The sequence below is a fragment of the Alligator mississippiensis genome, chromosome 4, assembly GCF_030867095.1.
Source record: "Alligator mississippiensis isolate rAllMis1 chromosome 4, rAllMis1, whole genome shotgun sequence".
Taxonomy (NCBI): domain Eukaryota; kingdom Metazoa; phylum Chordata; order Crocodylia; family Alligatoridae; genus Alligator; species Alligator mississippiensis.
This window is the reverse complement of record NC_081827.1, coordinates 212,332,204-212,351,035: the sequence shown is the minus strand read 5'-3', so window position 1 is coordinate 212,351,035 and position 18,832 is coordinate 212,332,204. Positions and strand designations below refer to the sequence as shown.

Sequence of the window (18,832 nt, the reverse complement as noted above, 5' to 3'; positions counted from 1 at the left end):
CTCCGGGGTCAGACTCAGAGGGTAGTAATTGATGGAAGTCACTCATCGTGGTGTCCTGTGACCAGTGGGGTCCCCCAGGGCTCTGTCCTTGGACCCATACTGTTCAACATCTTCATTAATGATGTGGACACTGGAGTCAGAAGCGGACTGGCCAAGTTCGCCGATGACACCAAACTTTGGGGCAAAGCATCCACACCAGAAAACAGGCGGATGATCCAGGCTGACCTGGACAGGCTCAGCAAGTGGGCGGATGAGAATCTGATGGTGTTCAACACCGATAAATGCAAGGTTCTCCACCTTGGGAAAAAAAACCCGCAGCATCCTTATAGGCTCGGCAGTGCTATGTTGGTTAGCACTATGGAAGAAAGAGACTTGGGGGTCATCATTGACCACAAGATGAACATGAGCCTGCAATGCGATGCTGCGGCTAGTAAAGCGACCAAAACGCTGGCTTGCATCCATAGATGCTTCTCAAGCAAATCCCGGGACGTCATTCATACCCTGTACTCGGCCTTAGTGAGGCCGCAGCTGGAGTACTGCGTCCAGTTTTGGGCTCCACAATTCAAAAAGGATGTGGAGAAGCTTGAGAGAGTCCAGAGAAGAGCCACGCGCATGATCAGAGGTCAGGGAAGCAGACCCTACGATGACAGGCTGAGAGCCCTGGGGCTCTTTAGCCTGGAAAAGCGCAGGCTCAGGGGTGATCTGATGGCCACCTACAAGTTTATCAGGGGTGACCACCAGTATCTAGGGGAACGTTTGTTCACCAGAGCACCCCAAGGGATGACGAGGATGAATGGTCACAAACTACTACAAGATCATTTCAGGCTGGACATAAGGAAGAATTTCTTTACTGTCCGAGCCCCCAAGGTCTGGAACAGCCTGCCACCGGAGGTTGTTCAAGCGCCTTCATTGAACACCTTCAAGATGAAACTGGATGCTTATCTTGCTGGGATCCTATGACCCCAGCTGACATCCTGCCCTTTGGGCGGGGGGCTGGACTCGATGATCTTCCGAGGTCCCTTCCAGCCCTAATGCCTATGAAACCTATGAAGTAGCAACTGGAGGCCTGGTCTCCCAAATTTGGGATCTGATCTAACAGCCCAGTCTAGAGCATAATCCTTGACAAGCATGAGCTATGGATCCACGTAGCTGCCCTGCAGATCTGGAAAACTACTGGCACATTTAGAAACTGATCAAAAATAGTTTGGTGTTTAGTGGAGAGAGCTGTGAGAGTAAGTAGGAGAAGCAGGCTGGCCAGCTGGAAACACAGGGAGGTGATCCTCCCCCTCTATGCAGCATTTGTCAGGCTGCAGTTGGAGTATTGCGTCCAGTTCTTGGTGCCACACTTCAAGAGAGATGTGGCTAGCATTAAGAGGGTCCAGAGGAGGGCCACTCGCATGATCAGGGGGTAGCAGGGCAGGCCCTACAAGGAAAAACTAGAGCAGGGGCGGGCAATTATTTCGGGAGGAGGGCTGCTTACTGAGTTTTGGCAAGCCAGCAAGGGCCACATGACAGGCAGCCAGGGGCAGGTAAGTATTAATTTTCTAAATTTTTAGGGGCCCTGCGGGCCGGATAGAATGGCCTGGCGGGCCGCATCCGGCCCGCAGGCTGCATTTTGCCCACCCCTGGACTAGAGGGCCTGAACCTATTCAGCCTCCACAAGAAAATGCTGAGGGGGAATCTGGTGGCCATCTACAAATTCACCAGGGGGGATCAGTAGGGAATAGGAGATGCCCTGTTCCCCTGGGCACCACACAGGGTAACTAGGAATAACGACCACAAGTTGATAGAGAGCAGGTTCAGGCTAGACATCAGGAGGCATTACTTTATGGTTAGGGTGGCTAGGACCTGGAACCAGCTTCCAAGGGAAGTGGTGCTCGCTCCTACCTTGGGGGTCTTTAAGAGAAGGGAACAGAATTTGATCCCCCCACTACCCAATTCAAGGACACTTTACATGCTCCCTAAAATCCACAAACAAGGGAACACAAGTATGGAACCCTAACTGAGGAAATATCAGGGTTCATCAAATCAATCCTAAAACCTCTTGCCACCCAAAGAGCGAGTTTTGTCCAAGACACAACAGACTTTCTACAAAAACAAAAACACAGACTACCTTCCCAGCAATACCCTCCCAGCCACCCTAGATGTTACCAGCTTATATACCAACATCCCACACCAGGATGGCATCCAAGCCTGCCTTATGTATCTACAAGAGCAAGATTACACCTCAGAGTGCAGACCTAAAGATATTAATTACTTATACACTTCATCCTCCCACACAACTTCACTTTCAATAACCAACACTTTCTCCACACCATGGGCACAGCTATGGGCACCAAAATGGCCCCACAATATGCCAACCTCTTTATGGGTCACCTGGAAGAATTCCTCAAGAACTGCACCACAAAACACATGCTATACCTAAGATATATAAATGATATCATCATTTAGATTGAAAACCTGAAGTCTCTGATTGATTTCCATCACAAATTCAATAACCATCACCCCTCCATCAGGCTCTCTCTTGAATACTCCAGCACCATTTCCTTTTTAGATACTAACACTATCCAGAATGGTAAAATACAAACCACCATATACAAGAAACCCATCGACCACCATACATATCCACACAGAACCAGCAATCACTCTATACACACAAAGAAAGCTGTAATGTACAGAACACCCATGATTGTCACCTAGCAAATCTCAAAAAGGCTTTCACTCAACAAGGCAGACAAGGTTCTTTGGGTGAATCTGATATCTTTTATTAGACCAACTTAAATAGTTGGAAAACAGTTATTAAGCAAGCTTTCGGGTTCAAAAACCCTTTGTCAGGCTAAGGAAGTTTCTGCAGTTGGTGTGTGCTCTTCCTGGATGGAATGAAAAGTAAAGAAGCCAGCAACTGGTGCCTCCTCGGCCAATCAGAACAAGAAAGTACTTCTGGTCCACACGTGGGGGGGCCCCCCACCATGCTCCTGTGGGATGCTCCATCTGTCCCACCATTGCAGCATTCACTGCGCCTGGTACCTCAAGGTATGTAGAAAAAACATTTAAAGCTGTGTCTGTAGCTGAATCGCTGATTCTCCGAATCAGCACTGAATCTTTAGATTCAGATTCAGCCGAATTGAATCGAGGCAGTGATCTGAATCAATTAATTGAATTACTGTCCCCGATTCAGGCCAAATTCAAATTGAATATGGCTCATTTTGCACACCCCTACTGCATATGTCCTTAGACCAACACGGCTACAACCAACACAGTTCATGATGGAATTCATAAAATATCAGCCCTACTGGTCTACAAATAGTTTAACACATCCACTGAAACTACTGAATATTCTCATTTTGGATTCTCCTGCTCTGAATGGGATCCACATGGAAAAAGGATTGAATACAAAGAGGGGAGGCTCTGATATGCTAAACTAGTATTGTTTCAGCCACCTACCACATGACATGTTAAGGAAAAAGCCAAACCATAGGCAAATGTGCATCTGGAAGCATTAAAAATGTGCAGGCCATATGGAAAGACATATGAAAGCATAAGAAAACTGGTCCCAATTCATCCCAGAATAAATCTGCCATTATTGGGGTTGGGCTATGTCACTTCTCAGTTTGCATCATGTGTTCAAGCTTTTTTAAAGCTGGGAAAACTTGACTTGCTACAGGCTAACCTGTTAATGTGTCTAGGACTTAACTCATCAGTTTTCTACACTAAGTTTTAATGAATTGCCACAAGCATGTCCTGAATTTAATACTAGCATTTGTTAAATGAATAAAGAAGCCAAAACATCACGAACAGCACAGACATAAGTCATCCATTTGTAAGCTATTAGGTGACCTATAGAGGGCTAAAAGGAAATGAACATGGCCCCAAAGTAGCTAAAGTGATGGCAATGGGTCTGAAATCTTAAAAATACTGAAGAGGCAAATAACTGTGCCATCTTTCCCTAAGGATCCTAAATGGAATGAAATAGGTGCACCATTCGTATCCTAACACTCTTGAATTAAGAGCCCCCTCTCAGCAAGAAGGCAACTATAGAGAGGGGAATCAGCTGAAGGAAACAGCGAAGTTTGGAGAGGTTGTGGGGTCTCTTCAACTTCAGAGAAGCATCTGAATTTCTGAAACTTACTTTGGCATTCGCTGAAAATACTCATATGTTCACAAGAATGTGTCAGGAAAGGTCCTTCAGAGGGTGGGATAACTTCTTAGATACGGAGATGGCCTTTGGAATAGGTTTTACAGTGCATGTATGAAACATTTTAATACAAAAGGGTATAAAAACATAGTGAAGCCAATTACCAGATTTCACGGTCAAGTGACTGTTATAAAAGCTTTGCCAATACTCTCAACTTAACACATGTCACAGCACAGAGTAAAACCCTAATGAATTACATTCACTACGTTATAAAAGGTCTGCCTATGTTGTATGTGCTACTGGGCCTTCCAGAGAAAGGTTAGTGTTTGCAGTTGTTTTTTTGCTGGCTGCACACCACAGCTCCTTTCTCACATTTCCCTGAAAGTAAACTTTGTACACTGACAGGTGAAGACTCAAGCATGTACCATGCTGCCAAATCTAATCAGGGAGAACTATAAGCAGCCTCCCTCCAGGGCTGCTTCTCTGAATTAAAAGTTTGCAGAGGTCAACAACCTTATTGCCCTAGGTTTTGTTGCAAGCTGAGGAGGTTTTATTCTAGCCTGTCAGCCTACTCAACTGGAAGTTATTAGGGTTCTCTGCTACAAAAGGATCCCTACCCAGTCTCAAACATTTTATACTGTTAACAAATGTTGGGAAATCCCACAAATTAGCCGAGATACAAACACAAGTCTGTCATCATTATAAACTTGAACCAATTACAGATTGCTCAGAACAACCACATTACAGACCTTATCCCCAGCATAAATACAATTTACATGTCTGTCTACAATATGTACATGCTGATTGTAGTTAAAAGCTATAAATACATTTTATGTAAGAAACAAGCAGATAAACAAGAAAGCCAGCTTGAACTGAGACCTCTTTAGATTCACGTGATCACAGAATACAGTTTTACAGCAGCGAGTGAACAAGTATTATCTTTTGTTTTTTCTAGAGTTTAAAAATCACTCTTTTTCTGTGAGGAAAGCTGCCTATAATTGTCTACTGTATCCTTATAATTATAAGACTGTTTCAGTAACTAACAGCAATTTTGGAATCCATTCTGTGTGCAATGATCATTTATGGGACCACATCACTTGTCTACATAGTCAACTTCTTTGTGGCACAGGTATTTCTGTAGGTCACAAGTTTCTTGATGCTATCCTCAAAGGCAGCTTTTTGGCTGCTGTGACAGCCACTCCTGCACTGCATCACTGACAAATCTGCGCCTCTGAGGAGCATCCTTCAATGGTCTAACCAAGTGGTAATCACTTGGCACAAGATCAAGACTTTAGGGCAAACATGGTAAGATTTCAAAGCCCAGTCCATGCAAAGTCTTGGCAGTCATCCATGCACAGTGTAGTCATGCATTGTCATCCTGGAGAAAAACCACCTTGATTGAGCTTTCTACTCCATTTGGTCTAAATAGCTGGCATCAGGTGTTTTGTAGAACATGGTAAGAAATGGTACTGTTGATCATGACCCCACGCTCCATGAAGCGGACAAGTAGTGGGCCTATAGTATCCCAAAATGGGACGAGAAAGTTCTTGCTGGAGGATGGTTGAGTGAAGAACTTTTTGGCCAGTGGTGATGATGTGTGTTTCCACTACATGATCTGCCTTTTGCTCTTTGGATTATAATGGTGGACCCAGATCTCATCCCCAGTGATGGTGCACGAAAGGAACCCCTCACCTTCATCCCAGACACATTGCAGAAGCTGGATACACAGTTTCACATTTATGCACATCTGTCAGTTGCTTTGTCACCTAATGGGCACACACTTTCCCATAATTCAAGTGATTGTGCAAAGTGGCATGGGTACAGCCAGCGTTTATGCCTATTTCTGCCAATAGTTCAGGAAGGCTCATTTGCTTGTTCACATGTACAATGGTGTTTGTCCTGTCATGGTTGTGATGGGGCATACTGCCTGGGGTTCACTATGGCGGTGTGGCTAGTTTTGAACTTCTCCAGCCACACACAGACCTTCTACCAAGCTATACAATTCTCACTGTATTGTGCTAAAATTCTATGGTGAATTTTGCTAAGTGGCGCGTGCACACACACACACACACACACACACACACAATGACAACACTATTCTTTTATGCACACTGACAGCACTGTAGCCATGTTATTTACATGCTCACTAACATAACACGTGTTCAGCATAAAATGATGAGTGTGTTCGACAATGTCACAATCAGTGTTTCCTACTGCTGTGTAGTTATCTACTTTGTTTACATCCATTTTGCTGTTAGTTTCTGAAGCACCCTGCTAGTTATAATGAGCCACAGGAACCTCTCCATGCTAAAAATAAATATCATTCAAATGTGTCCACAAGTATGGAAAGGGAGGAACAGCACCCTTTCTGAGTATCTGGAATACACTCCTGGAAGCAACACACTACCTTGACTAGGTTGGGATGTGTGGTAAGTAATGAGAGGGTGAAGCTGGAGAATAGCCACTCAACAAAGCATACCCTGCAGAGCAACAGGCTATCATGTGGAAGATTCATTTAGAGTAACCACCAACAAAAGCAGGTGCTCATTTCATCTACACAACTTAAAGCAATATGCAGAAGGGCTTATATATTCTGCAGCTTTGGCCAGCACATCTCATATCAGTTATGTCAGAAAACTGGGAAGAAGCCAGGAGCATAGAGATGCTGGCTCTATTCATAGGACTGGAACCAGAGTATTTGAATAAATATGAGGAAAGCATACAACTAATGTCTACAGAGCCCAACACAGTAAGCACACAGTTTTCTGAATAATTTTTCCCATTCTTTGTGTCTATGTAGCTGGGGATGGTTCTGCTCAGTCTCATGAAACATGAGTTATATGCTAGCTGTCATTCTGAGTGGGTTGGAAGGGTGGAAATTCTCTTTCTGGGGCTGAGAATCCAGAATGGATACTTACACAACTCCCAGCAAGGATCTCTGGCAATAATGCAATGGAGCCATCTCTCTGAGTGAATTTGTCTCTGACAAAATCATTAACCTAATTAAAAAAAGTTAAAAAAAAAGAGGATAATCAGTTTTCTACTTGAATATATTTTTCAAAGCATATCACATATTTTTGTAACCAAGCTTATTGAAACACTCAGAAGAATATCATTCAAGCACTTAAAGAAATAAATTCTAGGTGCTTTTATGAACACAATATGTCAGAAAAAAATGGATTCAATGAGTACAAATTTGAAAAAAAATAAGGGGTACAATTAGTTTAATTTAGAAAAAGATACTTACTGTGAGCTTAATAGCCTTTTCTGGAGCAACACCTATAAGCTGTGGTAACAACCCTATAAAAATAAAATAAATAATTAGCTCAAAATTTAATAATTTTATAAGAGTCCAGCACTGATACGCTCCACTTGTGATAATCAGTGTCAATCTTGCATGTGAAGCTGGCTACAGCTCTGGGTCCTGAACAAGGATATTTTATATGTGTAGCTCTAGGTCCTGAACAAGGATATTTTATATGTCAGTAAATGTTTTAAGACTTCTGTTGAAAATAGTAATACAAAGGATAATCTGGCCCTCCTTCCACAATCAAGTTAAACCAGAAATTGTGGCAGTAAAGAAAAAAGGTGATGGGTGCCTATAATGGTTGTTCACACAAGGTTATTCAGCATTCACAAAAGTATTTTTGCCCTGTTACTCAGAACCTGTGTGTCCTGAAGTGCACAACTGTATATTTACAGCATGGGTGAGTGATACTAAAGTATACAAAAGGCTACCCAATACTTTGATCCTTGTGGTACACTGAGAGCATAGAATAAGCTTGAACCTGTTCTTTTCAGAAGTATTTCTTGTACTTTTGATGAAGCAGGAATTATTCAGCTAGAATTAAACCCATAAAGAACAGTATCAGGTTTTCCAAACTAGGGCGAGTTTTGAAAATAACTTAAAAGTGTCTGAAATTTAAAAAACAAATAAATAAGCAAACAAACAGGCTGGCAGATGTTTAAGCAAAGCACTAAAATACAGTTATGCATTGCCTTTTCTATTTTATCTGTTTACTAGAACATGGACTATACTATTTCTCATATGTATAGCTTTCCTTGCACGATATGATAGCATATTATATGTTTTTAAATTATGGAAATAAACATACAAAATGGTTGCAAATCACTGATTTAAAGGATTTCTACCTATTCGAGCCAACCTGAGAGCCTGCACCCCAGTCCTATTCAGAAATGTCTTTATCAAGAGCAGCAAGTCTGTCAAAATCCTAATCCATTTTTATTTTTTTTACTTATAAACAGCAGCAAATATCCTTGCATCTGTGCTGTTGGTCAATCTGAATTTCCAACCACCAAAACTGCTCCAATGAGCAAACCGATTTAAAAGATAAAGCAGTAGATGGCAGTCTTAACTTCCTAACATCCCTGATTATATCAGCATTATTTATTCAAACTCTTTAGCACTTTACATTTTTCTAAGTGTTATAAAATACACACAGAATGGCATATTTGTTCAGATTTTTTTTTATATTACTGTAGTTTGAAGGAATATTATGCATAAGCTGTCACCAGATGTGTTACCAGGAAAAAACAAGCAAACAAACAAAACAGATCAGTTCTATACCACAGACACCTTCAGTAACACTGCAATAAAAATACAGATTTCCCACTGTGTGACTAGTAAGGCAGAAAGAAAATATTTTCGTATATGTTTTTATCTAATAAACCAATAAAGGAGGCAGGCCTAAGATCACCCATTACATTCAGCCTGTTTAATTTATGGAGTACCTTCACATAAGAAAACCCACAATAAATATGCACCTACATAAAAGGATCAACAACTAATATGCAATGTCTTGTTCTAGTCCAACACTGTACTTCGTGTGATTTACAGGCTATGCTAAGGAAAGGTAGTTATTAAATGTAGAGAAAGGCTGACAATAACAAAAAGAAATGCTGCCCTCCCATCTTGAATCTCTGATATACTGTGAAAAGAAAGATCCAGATCTACAGAGCCTACAGTTTAAAAAAATAGACAAAACATAAGACACATCTCCCACTGCATTTTATGTAAAGTTAAATACAATATGTGAACACATAATGTAAATCTGTGCTTTAGAGAGCATGAGCTCCAGTGCTAGAATGTGCTGAATCTTAAAAACATTTCAGAATTAATTTTGAAGTTGGGTTCCCGGATTCAAGAGCCTTATGATTTTTGTTTTGAATTAAAAAAAATAAATATTGCAATAGCTAAATATTGCAATAGCTAAACATTTCTGTCTAATTTGTGTAATAAATACTTGCACAATAAATCAGCATTGTTTTTTAACATCTGAATACAATTTAATCAAATTAAATTAAATTAGGATGCGGATAACCTGGAAAGGGTACAGCGAAGGGCAACTCGTATGGTCAAGGGCCTGCAGACCAAGCCCTACGAGGAGAGACTAGAGAAACTGGACCTTTTCAGCCTCCGCAAGAGAAGGTTGAGAGGCGACCTTGTGGCTGCCTATAAGTTCATCACGGGGGCACAGAAGGGAATTGGTGAGGATTTATTCACCAAGGCGCCCCCGGGGGTTACAAGAAACAATGGCCACAAGCTAGCAGAGAGCAGATTTAGACTGGACATTAGGAAGAACTTCTTCACAGTTCGAGTGGCCAAGGTCTGGAACGGGCTCCCAAGGGAGGTGGTGCTCTCCCCTACCCTGGGGGTCTTCAAGAGGAGGTTAGACGAGTATCTAGCTGGGGTCATTTAGACCCAGCACTCTTTCCTGCTTATGCAGGGGGTCGGACTTGATGATCTATTGAGGTCCCTTCCGACCCTAACATCTATGAATCTATGAATACAATTTAATCAAATTAATGAATCTAACTAAAGGTACACAGTTAATCTCTTCAGTGAATGTAACAAAAAACCTTTCCATTTCCATATAAACTTCAATTAAGAGTGGTCTGACATGTCTCTGGAGACAATCTAAGGCTATAAACTGAAGTAACTTTGTATCAAGGTACCTAAAATGTGTTCGAAAAACTTCATGCTTTAGACAGACAAAAGTAGTCTAAAAATGTGATAGGATTGTAAAAACAATTATTAAATGTATTCCCCAAAATATTTAAGCACCCTATCATAATTTGAAAACAAACAGCCAACACCTTCTAGCATGTAAAAATTTGTCAAGAGTTACAGAGATAATAAAAAGGAACAGTTAGTAATAATAAAAAGTGAGACAAGTTCATGCCAAGAAGCTCCAATGCAAACATATTAACTTAAAAAAAGCTGGGGAGGGTTACTGTCAATGCACCAGGTAGGGCAAGGAGAATTATAGAGTTTGAGATCTTATTTTAAACATGAATTTAGGGGAGGTGGGTATTGTTTTTGTGTAAAAATAGCAACCTTGGAAAGTAAATTAATTTCGTAAGTTATATGAAATGGTCAGTAAAATAAATGGAAGCAAGAGATCCTTAAACCTCAGTCTTTAAATGACCAATTGGAAGGTTGTCTATCATAGGAGTTACTAACTTGAACTAGTGAATGCTCTTGGAACATCCTCCTGGGCTAAACTAGGAAATGAAGCTCTTACATTTGTGTATCTGAAACTGTCTACCTGATAAAAAAGCAGCTTTACATTTTTCAATCCTCTGATTTGGTGTAAAAAAAAACAACAAAAAAAATAAAAATACAAGTGACTTATTCACAATTTTAGAATTAACACACAACAGCCCCGCTCTCTCCCCACCGTACCAAGATCTCAATCAGTATTTACCTGTTCCTAGGGATACATTTCAATAGGAAAGCTCTGAAACAAATCCCACTTGTCATTCACATGAAAAAACCTGTTACAATCAAGGGACTACTTGTGGCAATTGCAAGAAGCAAAATGATTCCTAGTTCAGATACTACATTTCAAATTTGACATAATGTAGACAAAGAGTATTTTTACTCATTATAACAAATATGTGTTAAAATGGGACCTTTGTTCCTTAGAGGCTCATCTGTTCCTGTTGTTTATCTTTCTTCTAAAGTAATAAGCCTTTGTGAGAGAACAGTCATGTCCACAACACTGATAATATCTCAGTGGATTAGGTTTTCAAACAATGTAAGTAGCAAAGAGCAAACATGCACCAAAGAAACAAGTGTAACTTTTCTAATCAAGTGTTCTTCATAACAATAATCATCTATGCAAATACAAGCAAAACTGTTCTGCATACCTAAGTTTCTTAGATTTCCTACACGGGGTTAGCTGTTGAGGCACTTAATGGAAAAAACAAACAACTTGATACCTGTGTTTTATTTGCTTACCTCTATAAAGACCAAAAAAGCCTTCATAACGTAAAACTTTTTTAAAACAATCAAAGCTGTTTTTGTACATCAGCTCTCCCACGACTGAACCAGAGGTGCGCTGATTCTGCATACGTGTCTTCACGAGGTCTATAGGGTACACAGCAGTGGCTCCCACAGCTATCAAAAAACATCACAAATATTATTTCTACAACACCCCAGCATGCATGCGTGACACTTAACTGTCATGACATATCAGTTTTCAAACAGTTACCCAAATAACAAAAGAACAGAAGCGGATAAATTTTCCAAGGGGTAGAAAAACAGAATGGCAAGTACAGAAGCATAGAAAAAGGGCACCAAAAGAGACTGAACTGTTTCATTACATTTAATAAAGTGTTAGAGATTCAGGATCCCATCCCAGTAGCCATACTGACCTTAGTTACTGGGATAAAAGTTTTAGAGAAGCAGAAAGAGAAAAATTGAACAGAACGGGCACCAGGAAAATAGGCAGTTGAAACACCCAAAATAAGTAGAATGTTTAAGTTATTTTGAGAAAAGGTAGGCAGAAGGTGTGGCAACAAGAAATAGCAGGTAGGTTTATGAGTAAGTGTCTTAATAGATATGAAAGAATGCATGATTGAAAGCAAAGGAGCCAGACGAGGCAAGACCTGGATAAGAGAAAGGGGAGGCACCAGGCAAAAAAGAAAATGGGGAATCTCACAGGCCTGAAAACTGGAAGAAAGATGGTAAAAAGTCTTCAGAGGATAAGGCTAAGAAAGAAGTCATGTGCTCATATCATATGTGGTCAATTTCATCTGTAAGAAACCTGCAAGATTTTGAGTGGAGAAGAAGGAAGACAGTAAAACAGGGAGGATGTGCTTGAGCAAAGAGTAGGTAGAAATTAGATAGAGAGGATTGGAAGAAAGAATAGAGCTGGACAAAAATAAAGAAAGGTCTAATTTTCAGTGGAGAAAGTCTGTTTAGGTAGTCCAGACAGCCATCAAGGAGTTATAACCTTATTTTATTCAAACATTTTAATACCATCTAATTAGTTATGCTTAGATATAAAAATATTCATGATTTAGAGTCACATTACTAATCTGCTGTAGTACATGACAAAAAGAAATGGCATAAAAAAGTTTTAACAGGCATGGATATTAAAAAAAGTTTTTACAATAGTGCCATGAAAACGTATTTAGTCAAGTAACTATTCATGTACTGCCTGATATCAAAGGGATAGAACTGCAGTATAAATACTGAAATTGTTATCTTCTTAGCCCTTACTATTTAGCATTAAAAATAAGAGTGATGAATGCCATGCCATGCACTTTCTATTAACTGATGCAATACATTTTGGATATTTGTAAGATATTTCTTATGCTCTAGGAAGTATTAGTTTGCATCAAGATTATTCTGCACTTATTTCAAACTCTCACCCAGTGAGAATGGACAGTCATGTATTTAACTGGGACTCAAAACTAGAGTTTGTTGAAACTCAATATTTCCATTTCACAGAAAGCTAGCACATCAAAATTAGTTTTCATTCCATATAAAAATAAAAACTAATATTTTTTTAATTTCCTGAAAAATTCAAATTCCTAAAAAATGTTTCAGAAAATTTAATTTTTTGATTCTTTAAAAATCTCATTTTGAAATGTCCTTTTAATGCCATGTCAAAGTAGTACATCATATTAAATGCTGTTATACCTGTTGTGAAATGCTATTTATTTTAATTTTCATTTTCTTAGTATGTTTACATACATATGCTATAAAAAAAGGTTTTTCCAAAACAAACATTTTCTGAAAAAATATGTCTAAAATATTTCATTAAAATGAATGAAACTGCACAGAAAGTTGGTTTCTTTGAAATAGCATCTTCCATTGCCAACTGTTTTGATAAAACTTTTCTGATCAGACATCTGATATCTGTTCTCTACTTTGCCATACCATTCTTGCATAAACTTTCAGCAAGTGCCCCTTTATATGTTCAGGTCAAGGCATGATAGAATCTGATGCATGATCCACACAATAATGACCGTGGGATCCACCATCAGATCCAATCATGCCTTATTGCCAGTACAGGGGGAGCTCGAGATTGTAATCACCAGATCCCCCTGCACTGGCTCCTGTTGCTGTGAGTCCCTCATCTGACAGGTCTTTCAGTAGGGGCACAGTGCGGTCCAGCTGATGGGGCGCCCAACCACAGGGGAGTCACTGGCCACACACTGAATTACAGGCATTATAAGAACAGGCCAAAGCTATTACACATCTTTGTGGAATACCTTTGTGTCTTATTCCTTGATTTATCACACTGTTAATTGATTGACTATGTAGCTGGGTCACAACGTAAGGCATGGTTAATTGGTTAATCATGCCTTAAGTGTAACATGTAGATGGGGCCAAAGTCACTTTCAGGCCTCAGGCCTGCAAGGGCTTCTCTACTTCCTAAAAATGTCAGAAAAATAAAACTATTGATATTTTCCTGGTGTTTAGTAGGGTTGTGCGAAATGGGCCGTATTCAATTTGGATTTGGCCCAAATCAGGGGATAGTGATTCGATTCATAGATTCAGATCACTGTCCTAATTCCATTCAGCCAAATCCAAATCTGAAGATTTGATGCTGATTTGGAGAATCAGCGATTCGGCCATAGACACAGCTTCAAATGTTTTTTCTACATACTTCGAGTACGGTGGTGAGAAGCCCCCACAGGTTCCGAGGGGGTTGGGGGAGACCCTGAGAGCCCCTGTGCAGGACAAACAGGCCCCCCTCACCCAGGAAAACTTACCTTTGGGAGCGCAGCTGGAACCAGAGCACGGCCATGCAAGCTGGCATTGCGCCGGCTCTTCAACCAGCTGTCCCTGGGGTGGGGGAGTGCCAGGCCAATGGTGGAGGCAGGAGACGCCGCCGCAGGAAGATTTAAAAACCCCGTCGGAAGCCAGCAGGGGGAGAGGAGGGAGAGAGAGCCAGCTGGGAAGATGCCAGGCATGGTGTGACTCCTGCAGCTGGCAAGAGTGTCACTGTAGGCACGGAGCCTGCATCTGGGGCAGGGAGAACAGCGTCTCTGCATTAGGCTGGGGAGGATGCACACCCCCCGCACAGCAGCCTACATTTCGCAGTTGATAAAAAGCATCTCTGGGGAGAGAGAGGGATGCCAGACAATGGGAGCCTAGCCCTTTGGCACCAGAGTCTGGGGCTCCAGCTGCTGTAACATCCAGGCAAACGTACCGGAACCAAAATCAACACCTGACCCCTTAGCAGAGGGGCTCACAGGGCAGCGGAACTACACAAGCAACACCCAAGCGATTGGCGAGTGGACAGGGTGTAGGGGAGGCAGAGCCCTGAGGAACATCACGGCACAAATGTAAGTACCTCTGTCACTGGGTCCCCCGAGAAAAGGAACAGCACTGAACCCCTCCTTTTTCCCAGTAACATCAAGTCATGGCAGGCGAGTTGAGGGGGGTGGCCTGGTGCAAGAAGACAGTATGGTACTCGCCACGCCCACTAAAGTCATCACAGTGATGCACTGGCTGGGAACGGCAGCTTCTGCATTAGCAAATCAGGGATCCCAACCCAGGCCAAAGCAGACATACAGGCGCCAGCAGTAGCTCATGCGGAGCTTCTGACGCAAGCCATTCAGGCAATAGAGCAGGTGCTGGAGATACAGCACCCGCAGGGGGCCCACCAGCAGGAGTGGATGCAACATAATGCCACCCTGTTTAAGATGCCGCAAATGACACGGGACAATGATCCCGAGGCCTACATAGAGGCACTTGAGAGAACAGCCCTTCAGACTAGGTTAGATTGCACCCAGTGGGCCCACCAGTTGGGTGCTCTGATGGTAGACCAAGGCCAAGCAGCCTATCGGGCCCTGTCAAGGGAAGATGCCTGAAACTATGACACAGTGAAGGCTGTGATCCTTTATCTGCTCGAGATCCCCAGAGAGCCACAGGCAGGCATTTCAAGCCCAGAAATCCAGAGAAGTTAAGAGGCCTTGCAGTCTGCTACAGTACCTGTGAGAAGCTCTCAATAAATGGCTTCCCACAGGCTGGTTCGACCTGGAGGGTGTCATAGATCAGGTCCTGTTGGAGCAATTCCTCTGGGACTTGGAGGAGGATACCCAGGTGTGGGTAAGGAAGTACCAACCTCAGTCTAGTGACGAAGTCCTTCGCCTCGCAGAGGCTTTCATCAGCTCAGAGAATGAGCATGGTCGGGGGCGACGCCTCCGTTCCACAATAAGGAGCTCAGCGAGAGAAGGAGAGAGAGGTGAGTAGGTCTGCAGAAGGGGACATTGAGGGGTGCTGTCTGCTACTGCTGTGGTTGAGCCGGACATATTGTGAGGAATGCGGACTGGGCTTTAGCGAACTGGGCTGTGGTTTGGCTACATCCACCCTGCCCCAAAAAAGGGCGAAGGAAGGGGATTGAAGTGAACCCATGGACTGCAGCTTTGGTTCTACTGCACATGAGGGAGGCTAGAACCTGTCACAACCCAGTGATTTTGGTGCCTCGGCACGATGTAATTTTCCCGCCACATGAGAGCCTCTTGCACAGCAAAGGTTTTTTGTTGCAACAGAAAACCCCGGTGCAAGAGGGTTCCCGCCATTTGAATGCAAATTTGTGTCCCGCTATTGGCCAGTTCTAAATTATTCCTACGTGGCGGCTAGTAATTGGCTTGCTAGCCGTTTAAAATTTCGTGCGACTTCCGCCCAAGTTGGAGAACTTTGAGCATGCTGCAGAGTGCCTCTAAAGAGATCTGACTTGCGGCTGAGCTGATCGGTAGACTGATCACCTATCAATTCTTCTCCCCATCGCCGAGCGCAATCCTCAACGTACCCTTCCCCTGCTGGCTTATAGATTCATAGATTCATAGATGTTAGGGTCAGAAGGGACCTCAATAGATCATCGAGTTACCCCCTGCATAAGCAGGAAAGAGCGCTGGGTCTAGACGACCCCAGCTAGATACTCATCTAACCTCCTCTTGAAAACCCCCAGGGTAGGGGAGAGCACCACCTCCCTTGGGAGCCCGTTCCAGACCTTGGCCACTTGAACTGTGAAGAAGTTCCTCCTAATGTCCAATCTAAATCTGCTCTCTGCTAGCTTGTGGCCATTGTTTCTTGTAACCCCCGGGGGCGCCTTGGTGAATAAATCCTCACCAATTCCCTCTTGTGCCCCTGTGATGAACTTATAGGCAGCCACAAGGTCGCCTCTCAACCTTCTCTTGCGGAGAATTTGTGGACGGATTAGCTGGCCTGAGCCTTGCCAGCTGGAGCAACTCACATAGTTGTTTAAGTGACCGGACCACCTGCGTCGCAGCTACAAGCGGCGTAAGTAAAGTTTTTGCAACCAATAAGCTTTGTCTGCCTCTCCATTCACCAGCCCGCCCAAGCGACCGAGTGATTTCTAAATCATCTCGCGTCGGCTCCGGCCGTCCGAGACAGAACCATCCAGTTGTGACAGCCTGGATCAGGCAGTAAGGGCGACCCTGGACACAGGATACTCACAGTCCCTCCTCCATGCAGATCTGGCACTGCAAACCGGAGTAAAAGAAGCTGGACGGTTGGTAATCATCTGCATCTTGGGTGGCAAGATGTGCTTTCGGAGCTGCTACCTCCCCTTAAAGGTAATGGAATTCAGAGGTGAACCACGGGTCAGCTCGGCCCCAGCGCTGGCCTGTGAGATGATCTTGGGCCGAGAATGGAGGCCATTTTACATGGTACTTGAGCGTGTGCGAGTGACCGAGGAGGAGAGAAAGCGACTAAGAAGAGGGGAATGCTGGGCTGAAGAAACCGTACCCCCACAGAGTGAAGCTGTCCGGGACTGCATTGATATGGAGCAGGTGGCCAGCACTGCACAGTTCCGCCAGGCTCAATGGGAAGACCCAGAGCTCCAATGGTTAGGGACAGAGGACCCAGGAGAAGGGATGTCCAGAAGCCACTCCAGCTTTGAGATAGTAGGGGGGCCTACTATACCAGGTCCAGAGGGGTCAGGAGGGGATGGCGGAAAGGCTTCGCCGACAAATTTGGAAATTGGCACACAACTCCCCACTAGGCGGTCATTTAGGGTGTACCAAAACCCGGGCAAGACTAGTCTGGGACTATTTTTGGCCACATCTACAAGAAGACGTAGAGAGATGGGGAGTGGCCTGCCCAGAGTGCCTGAAAGCCCAGGAATGGAAACCGCCGAGGGCACCCTTGCAACACTTGCCCATAATTGAGACACCGTTCTCCCGCGTAGCGCTCAACATTGTGAGGCCCTACCAAAGTTTCACAGAAGATACCAATATGTGTTAGTCCTAGTGGATTATGCCAAGAGGTTCCCAGAGGCAGTTCCACTCAGGTCTATTATGGCTACTTGCGTGGTGGAAGAGCTCCTAAAATGGATCGCTAGGGTAGGAATCCCACACAAAATACTCACTGACCAGGGGACGAATTTTGTCAGGTGTGATGAAGGCTCTCTGTAGCACCCTCGGCATCACCCACCTGAGAACATTGGTTTATCACCCCCAGACAAATGGCTTAGTCGAAAGGCTAAATGAGACCATCGAAAGGATGCTCAGGTGGTGTGCACAGGAGGACACCCATAGATGGGATACCATACTGACCCCGCCACTGTTTGCCTTAAGAGATGCACCCCAAGAGTCAATGCAGTTCTCACCTTTCCAGCTAGTATATTGGCACAGTCCCAGGCATCTGTTACAGATGGTCCAGGAGGAATAGGAGAGGCTGTTGGGGCCCGGAATAGTAGCTGAAAGGTACCGACAGGAGCTACAAGACCAGATCAACAAGGCCCAGTGGATTGCTTGCCAGAATCTGTGAGTCACGCAAGAACAACAGGAGACCCAGTATAATAGAAGAACGAAACCCAGAACATTCTGACCAGGGGACATGGTCTTAGTCTCATTTCCAGCATCAACAAGTAAACACCCCGCAATGGGCAAGGCCCATTTAAGGTGATCCACCAAGTAGGTCCAGTAGATTACGAAGTGCTCAAGACCGGACACCATCGCGAGCGTCAAATTTACCATGTAAACTTCCTCAAGGCTGGCTGGCACAAAAAGAGGAGACAGTAGAGGAGCTGGGACCCCCCTGCTTAGAGTTAGGGGGATCCACACTGAAGGGGCAAGTGCAACTAGGGGAAGATTTGGATACCGATCAACGATGGGAACTGGAGGAGGTGATAGAAGCCTTCCGGAATGTGTTCCAAGAAACCCCAGAGCGAGTGCAGAGAATTGAGCATAAGATCAGGACACTGCCCAGCATACTAGTCAGGGAGAGATGGAGGCCTATACCCCAACAACGGCAACGGGAAGTACAACAAGAGATTGAAAAAATGCGGAAGCAGGGAATTAATCCAGCTGTCCTGAAGCCCATGGCGCAGTCTAGTCGTGCCAGTGGCTAAACCTGATGGATCACTCCGCTTGTGCACTGACTTTTGAAAGTTAAATGCATTAGCA

At 43.5% G+C, this 18,832-nt stretch overlaps 1 protein-coding gene across 8 annotated transcripts in view; it reads right to left on the bottom strand.

The window, feature by feature from the left end:
- The window catches only part of SLC25A12 (solute carrier family 25 member 12), an 89,635-nt gene that overhangs the window by 14,065 nt on the left and 56,738 nt on the right, over positions 1-18,832 (bottom strand). For all 8 annotated transcript variants that reach the window (XM_019480309.2, XM_059727283.1, XM_006265903.4 and 5 more), the window contains 3 exons: positions 11,400-11,558; positions 7,383-7,435; positions 7,054-7,134 (listed from right to left, as the gene is read on the bottom strand). In XM_019480309.2, coding sequence (XP_019335854.1) covers positions 7,054-7,134; positions 7,383-7,435; positions 11,400-11,558 — 293 coding nt within the window. The remainder of the gene's footprint in view (positions 1-7,053; positions 7,135-7,382; positions 7,436-11,399; positions 11,559-18,832) is intronic.